The following is an 8584-nucleotide window of genomic DNA, read 5'->3' on the forward strand; positions in this document are numbered from 1 at the left end:
TTGGCATTTGTCTCATGCTTTTATATTTTCCTCATTCCACATTGATACACTTTTTAACCTCTACTAGTTCATACAACACGTGTACTCTACTCTCAGTTTTCTTTTTGACTTTTAAATCTAACAAATTGCTCTCCGTTTGCATTCTTTAGTGATGTTAATTCATTTCAAGTGGAAAGGAATTTATGGTCACTGACATACAGACATTTTACCAAATGTTCTTGTAAACTGATGTAATACTTTTATGCATGAACTTTATACATTTTTTTGCAATGCATCCCATGCATTTAACAGGGGCGTGGCAGTTTTTAAGGATAAAGAAACATTCAAATTGACATAAAAAAGTAATCAAACAAGAAACTACTGCATAATCAAACACATTATTGACATACTTTTTATTTTTCTTCCCTCCCAAATAGTAAAGCACAGCAGATAAATACAATCAGACACTGTGTGCTGCTAAAATAAAAGCAACAGGGTCACATCAAGATGAGTGCGTTGGGTTCTGGTGTTTATTTAGGGCTTAATATTTGAGGAAACCTGTAACTGTAGCTCAAACGAGAAGCCTGAAAGAAGCCGATGATGGCCTGTAGATGTGTCGGATTACACGTTAGCCTGGAGGTCTACCGGTCAAAAGCAGTCTGCAGAGCCTCATCTATTCGGGTCTCTTACGTCAAGCAGCGAAGCCAGAGCGCCTGAAGCAGCAGCACTCACTTGACATTGCACATTGCATGTTAAATGTGTTCCAGCGAGGCACAAAAGATATATTGAGGTATTGAGGTGGCAAAGTACACGCACGGTTAGGTTGCTTGAATGTTTGTCTGTAACGATCCAACTGACTGAAAAGCCGCAGTAGGTTGAAGTACTTCTGGTTTTTCAAGCAGTAGCATCGGATGGAATGGATTTTATTTTTTTCATCAGCTCAAGGTAGAATATTTACTTTACAGGTGTTGAGCAGGCTGTTGAAGATGCCATTCTAAAGGTGATTTATGTGGGTGGATACACATGAAGCACTTTAGAATATTTCAACACGACCGCACAAACTCTACTGTTTAGCTTAAGCAAACATTTACACACTCACTTTCTCGTTCCCTTTTCTTGCACTCGGCTCTGTGGACCAGTTATTCAACTTTCCCCCCAATAATAGTTTCAGACCTTTTCAAAACTATGACCATTAGTTATTTCATTGGTGTCATGCTGATTGGATCCCATGTGCCCCTGCATAGCCGGCCTTTCTGGTGTCATATATATTAGATCCTTTCTTCTTATCTTTAGCAAGATATCTGTGTTTCAGTTGATCCAGACACATATGACATAACTTAGCCTTCATTTGTCACTTTCCTCCTATTCATCTCTTTTCCATCGTCTCCAAAAAGGCCAGTGTTGACTGATTAGAAAACATGTTTATGACCGTTTCTTCACCACATCAAATTCACATTCCTCAAGCTTGACTTCAATGGAAAGCTACTGTACGCAAACAGTGTGCTAATCCTCTTAACAGCGGATTAGCTTGACAGTGAGTTTAACTCTTCATAAAGTGTGAATTCGCTTTTTTCTGGGGTGAGTTTCAAAGCTCCTCAGGTCTAAATTTTGATTGCAGATTCATCGCACTCACACACAGAACGGTGAACTTTGACACAACTACATAAGTGGATCCAATTTAGATACGGTACGTTTATCTTCAGCAGCTTTATGTTTGCAAAGTGTGGATATCATCTCAATGCTCATTATTTTACACCCAAACCGGCTGTTACAACTCCCCATGTTTGTTTACTGAAAAAAAACTTTCCATGAATACTGCCCCAAGTCACTATTAAGTAGGCACTTGGAGCAACCTCCCACACTTCAACACACCCTTTCTTTCAGAATTGATATGTCACAAAGGCACGGTGTCCATAATCAGTCAAACTCATGCTGCCTGGACCATAAGTCAAACGAGGTGTCTCTATAGCCGGAGTGGACAGCTGTGAGTGCTGGGGACAAGAGAAACGATCACATGCAGCACATCCTCACCTGAGGCCACAAGAGATCCAGTCTTGACTTGTCCACACCGCAACAGAGATAGAGGGACAGTTCAGGGAAAAGAAACCAGGCAGAGCTGACAAGAGGAAACTCTACTGAAGCCAACACTGACGAGGTAAGACAGGAACAACTCAAAATACTTCTACTACTATTATGACATGATAGTACCTGTTATTAACGCTGCTACTACCAAATTACTATTTAACCGAGTAAACATCAAAATGTGAAATAACTTCAAGTTGGAACAGTTATGTAGTTATGAATAAATCCAGCACTTGTCTTAGAGTTTTATGGTCATTTTACTGTATGATTTTTTAGGAATAATTTGTGTCTTGTGCTGCTTCTTAATGAATATCGTTGCTGAGTTTTGTGTATTCTAAAAAGCCCATCTAAACACAGCATTGGCTATAAATGCTGTGGTTCACACTGAATACTTTACAAATTAAAAACAATCCTGCATTTAAAGTTTTACTATGGTTAAAATGGATAAGTGATGTCGTATTTGGTTTTTACCTATTGATACTTATACATTGATGATTTGTTTGATTGAATGAGTTGAATGTATTGTCAATGTTGTTATGATCCTATGAGCACTCATAGTAATTGATGAGTTTGCTGTCTTTATAATGATGGCATATCAAATATTATATTTGTAAGTAATGAATTTCAAATTGGGAGGCAGACAATAACCAAAAGTAGTTAATATCCCAGTTATTTTCTGATAATGCACCTATATATAATTAGATAAATGATAATAATAAAACATTTTTAAAAAATTCGGAGGAGCTGATGAATCAATATTTAGTGAAATTGTGTGCATAAATATAACTCTCTTCCTTTACTGCCACCATTCAACCTGTAATGTAACACACACACACACACGCACACGCACACGCACGCACGCGCACACACACACACACACACGCACACGCACACGCACACACACACACAGCTACATATCGACATTTTGCTGAGCAGGCACAGAAAATGTAAAGGCGTGTTGTTAAACACCTTTTGTCCAAAGAACAGGGAAATGCAGGCAGAGATGAATGACCACAGCTTTTCATATTGACAAAATGCCTCTCATATCAGTTTGGCTGCTGTCCAACGAGATATAACAGCCTGATATATCAGCCTGTTTTCACACACACACACTCGCACGCACGCACGCACGCACGCACGCACGCACACACGCACACACTTGTCTCTTAGAGAATAGATAATCTTGCAGAGCAAGTTTTTGTTAAACATCTCAACTGGTGATGCCTGCAGGCGAGGAACTAACAGTAGACATGTGTCCAGACATCTAGACCTCGCTCCTCGTCTCTAGACGCAGAAGTGTTTAGTGTGTGCCAATTCTGTCTTGGTATTGGTAATATTGGCCACAGGCAATAAATATCATAAATATGTCTGTCATTACTGTCATCTTTGCCTCTTCGTTTGTTATTTATAGCTCTGTTTTGTTAACAAAACTCCAACAGCACTCTTGAGAAAGGCCTTATCGCTCCATGTGCCGTTGTTTTGGACTAAGGAGCAGTATCTTCAGCACAGTCAATATTTACCAGAAGGTAGCCTGTGAATAATATTTAGCATAATGCACTCAGTGTGAACAGAGCCTGCGGATCATTTTTCAATTTCACTCACTTTTGTGGTGCATTTTTGATTTTTTTTTAAATGTCCCATATATTGTGGCTGAAAAAAAAGGATTTTCTATTAAATAGAACCATTGAAATGGAAACAGGTGTATCATTTTGTCACATCAAGCACTGGCATACAGTACCACTCCCAGCCTGGTGAGCTGTTCTCTTACTCATACCGCGATGAATGCGCTGCTGCTTCTTATCCTTTATCCACATATGAAATGTGTCCCACCCTTTATGCACTGTTCTATCAAGCTTTTATTTTGCAATTAGCTTGCGATACGTCTTGGTGACCTGAAAAGGCACTGGGTGTTACATTGTGATAGTAGCAAAATGTAATCTCGTGCATTTTTGGAATTACTGTAAAACACATTCATTTTAACTTATAGTTGGAGGCTTTCATCTTCCTTTCATTATCTGCATTTAAAGGTGGAGTAGATTGCTTTCTGAGATTGTTGAATAATGTTGAAAATAATGGAAGATAAGGCTGAACTGAACTGAACTGGATGTTTCCAAATACACTGTATATTTCATGAGAGGTTTGTGAAATGAAATCTCACAGGTGCCGTTTTAAAAACAGAATTTTTGAGTAACAATTAAACACATTGAAGCACAATGTGACTTCAATGAGTCAAGCCGCCACAATGGCGCAGGACTGACAGATTCCTTATTTCAAAGTAAGTCCCAGAGAAGTAAATACCATGAAGGAAATGTCATGTTTACTTAAGGATTGCTGCCGTTTAGATATTGACATTTTGGGTATGGAAGCATCAATGTGTCTATTGAAAATGTCAGGCGGGTGTAAATCGGTGATGACACAGATGACATTTTGTGACAACGGTGCTTTCTTCTTCCAGTGTTAAACAAACATGAGCATGGGGAGTCCAGGCTATGAACACACAGGCTGCGCTACACACTCACCTCCGTACATCAGCCAATCCCTCACCGACACCAGGATGTCCTGGCCGGACGAGGCGGAGGACATCAAACCGCCCCGCGGCTTGTTGGGGCTGCCGGAGCTCAGCTGGCCGGGGGTCTACGTCCCCTGCTACGACAGACTAGCTATGGAGGAGAACCCCTGGATGCTGAGGATGACGGAGGCCCCGGCTCTCGCTGCTCCTCCCTCCAGGACGCTAGAGCCCAGCCCAGCCAAGGCCAGCCAGCCCCAGGAGCCGCCCTCTGAGATGGAGGGTCAGGTGGAGGAGCGCTGCCTGGAGCAGGTCCAGACCATGGTGGTCGGAGAAGTGCTGAAGGATGTCGACACGGCGTGCAAACTGCTAAACATCGCCCCAGGTAAAACTTATGCAACTCATGAATGTCATATTAATATTATTATTATACATTTGAATAGAGAAACCTGCTATAGAAAATGTTGGCAGAAGTTGTAATCTAATAAAACAAACCCTTCAGACGCCATCATTTGTTGGTTTGCTCTCACGTCTACATCCAGAGTGTCACAGCTGGTGAGGCCCGGCCCACCTTGTGCAAACGTTTCTGTTGCTAGATGTTCCTCTTTGCTTCTTATGAACTTCACTTTGAACATTTTGTGTGTTAAATATGGGTCGAACTTATGAAACACTGGAGCCTGCGTGTTCCATAGTGCAGCTAAAAGCATCTTTTTGTTACCTGCCTAGAAACAATTGTCAAACTCTATACCCCCAAATGTATGAGACAGGTTTTATGTATAAAATATGTAGTTTGTAAAGCTACAATTGTATTACTATTACTAAGTAAAGCAACATATCGTCATACAATGGTTCTCATTGTTTCTTTTGTTTGTTTGGGTTTGTTTCTCCTCAAATGTCTAGCATTACGAGCACCAGCGCTTAACGTTAGTTAAGTACTGAAGTTACATAACAAAACTAAGGTAAAATAAGTCAATATTCACTCGAGACATGGACAGCGGTTTCGAGGGTGAAAGTCCTGTGTTTGTTTGACCCATCTGATGAGAGATAAGTCACTAAAGCCACAGAAGAAGAATCTTACAAACTCTCTGGATATCGGAATAAAGTCAAAACCACATGTCTGTTAGTGATCTAATGAATTGATGTTGTCGTGATTTCATTAGTGAAAACAATGTCATCATTTAAGGTTCTGAACATGTGGGGAGCTGTGTAAAAATGCATGCCTCGCCTCTCTGTGTTTCCCTCTTTAGACCCGCTGGACTGGAGCTATGTGCACGTTCAGAAGTGGCTCCTCTGGACCGAGCACCTGTACAGGCTGCCGCAGGTCAGCGCCATGTTTCAGGAGGTGAGCGGGAGAGATCTGTGCTCCATGACAGAAGCAGACTTCCGGCAACGCTCCTCCCAGTTTGGAGACATGCTGTATGCTCACCTGGACATCTGGAGATCTGGTAAGAACAACGGGAACACAGGGGAAATTAACTGACATTAACTGCTGTTGTGCAAATTAGGAAAGCGTGATTGTGAAGCAAATGCAGTGTAACCAAGAGCAAATGAAAGACTTGGCTTTCAGTATTATGTCTGGTGTAAACGGCAACATCTTTTTTTTTTATTATTATTGTTCTTTTAGCTGAAGCAATGAAAGAGCGTTGCCCACCAGAAGACAGCAAATCTGGTAAGTGCTTGGTTCTAACTAAATTTAAATAACATGAACTAAAATAATGAAGTTGAAGTAACATCTGTTTTATGAAAATCTCTCACATGTCAGCAGCTGATGATTCCTGGTCAGATGTGATACGTACCTACCCCAGCCAGCCCATCCACCTGTGGCAGTTCCTCCGAGAGCTGCTCCTCAAGCCTCATAACAACAGCCGCTGCATCCGCTGGCTTAACAAAGAGAAAGGTAAGGTGGTACTGCCTTATATAGTGTTATAAACCATTTATTTAATGTGTATGTATATATATATATATATATATATATATATATATATATATATATATATATATATATATATATATATATATATTTAGATTTACAAATACAAAATAAGTGGACTTAAAGTGAAGTTACTTAAAAGAATAGTACAACATTTTTGGTAACTCAAGTGGCCATTTGAGGAACTGCAGTTTTTGGCACTTCACCCCTCTTAAAACCACAACTTGTCATTTTAATGCTTCGGTTATTCAAAGATGATACAAAACATATTTAATGTGTTCATTGGGGAGCTTTAGAGGTGCTGTAGGCAGACTTCCTATACTTTGGATCAGCAAGTTAGCTGTTTCCACTGTGTTTCCACTCTTTGTGCTAAGCTAAGCTAACAGGCTAACAGGCTGTCGCTTCATATGTAGCATAGAGACATGAGAGTGGTATCGATCTGCTCATCGAAGTCTTGGCAAGAAAGTAAATAAGCATACTTCCCAAAATGTCCCAAAATGAATAAATTATATTTCTTCTGTCCAAAGGGATCTTCAAAATAGAAGACTCCGCTCTCGTAGCCAGGCTATGGGGCATCAGGAAGAACCGCCCGGCTATGAACTATGACAAACTGAGTCGCTCTATACGGCAGTACTACAAGAAAGGCATCATTCGAAAGCCTGACGTATCACGCAGACTGGTCTATCAGTTCGTCAAACCTGTATGATGAAGAGGATCGGCTGATCTGAAGACGAGCTGAGGAGGAACCACAGATATGCTGGACATACAGTCGGAGTGACATGAATTCTGAAGCTTGTTCGTTCATTATACGTAATGTTTCATTTCAATTGTAAAGACTGCCTATACTGAACTATGCACTCCTGCCTAGCATCACTCTACTTTATTATTCTTAATAATTATTTTATCACTCTTGTTTGAAATGTCTCTATTTCTTTTTGGGTGTGACGTTTGATTTCTCAAAAGGATATTTCTTCTTACTATCGAAAACATTTGAAAGAAATAATGCTTATTTACTTTCTTGTGCAGAATTGCACGAGGGGCTTGATGTCGATCTCTTATGTCCGCAGAGTATTTATGCAGCTGGAGCTAGCTGGAGCTAGCTGGAGCTAGCAGTCGGCTAGCGTAGCTTGGCATAAAGACTGGAAACAGCTAACCCGCTCTGTCCAAAAGTAAAAAATAAAATCGGTAGGTCGATAGGTTTTCATATCTTTGGACAGAGCGAGGTTAGCTGTTCACCCCTGTTTACGGTCTTTGAGCTAAACTAATGTAAGCTAACTGCTTACTGCTAACAGCTGCTAGCTCCAGCTATCCAACATTGACAGGTATCATCAAACTTCTAATCTCACTCTTGGCAAGAAAGCAAACTAGCATAATTTCCCAAAATGTCACTATTCCTTTAAATTCTTTTATTTTTTATTTTTTACAACGACACTTGTTGATATTACCATTCAAGTGTCAGAGTAGTTGGAAGTTGCAGAGCAATGCAAACGCAAGTGAATATTTTATCAAACCAGCCTTGATCGGTAATCCGTTTTACATTTATATCTTTGGGATTATGTTCAGGATCCAGAATAAAGCAATATATTACCAAATGTCGTCTTCTTTTTTTTAAGTAGTAAAAAAAGTAATAGTATATATCACATGCCAAGTCCATACAAAAAACACACGGACACTAACTCTTCTTTTTCTTCCTTCGACAAACTTGTTTCTCCTTTCAAACCAGTATCGGAATATTTGACACCATCACAACAAATTTGAGTCGGGGTTTTCATCACTATCATCATTATTATCTGTGATCATAATCATCTTTATGCATATTTAAATGAACTTCTTGTTACATCAAGATGAACAGGCACTACACCAGTTAGGAGATAAAAGTACATCACTAACTATTAACATACATCTTCTAGACCGCTAATATAGGGTTTCCACAACATGAGCTGCTGTCCCCCGTGTGCATAAGGAAGAGATCATCAACATAAAAAAGCATTTACATGTACACCTTTTTACTGCCTCAACATGGTTAGGTCTCATTTTTCAACTCAACACAGTTGTACAGTTACAATAGAATATAATCTTTAAATTAC

General features: G+C 39.9%; 1 protein-coding gene across 1 annotated transcript; it reads left to right on the forward strand.

Moving 5' to 3' along the window:
* Positions 1-2079: 2079 nt before the first annotated feature.
* LOC306743852 (SAM pointed domain-containing Ets transcription factor-like) lies at positions 2080-7203 on the forward strand (the record flags this gene model as incomplete). Its single annotated transcript, XM_079226417.1, has 6 exons — positions 2080-2134; positions 4517-4952; positions 5815-6012; positions 6192-6236; positions 6330-6464; positions 7025-7203. The coding sequence occupies exons 2-6, from the start codon at positions 4529-4531 to the stop codon at positions 7201-7203; spliced, it is 981 nt and encodes a 326-aa protein (XP_079082543.1). The 5' UTR covers positions 2080-2134; positions 4517-4528.
* Positions 7204-8584: the final 1381 nt, after the last annotated feature.

Source organism: Taurulus bubalis (assembly GCF_910589615.1).
Source record: "Taurulus bubalis genome assembly, chromosome: 11".
NCBI lineage: Eukaryota > Metazoa > Chordata > Actinopteri > Perciformes > Cottidae > Taurulus > Taurulus bubalis.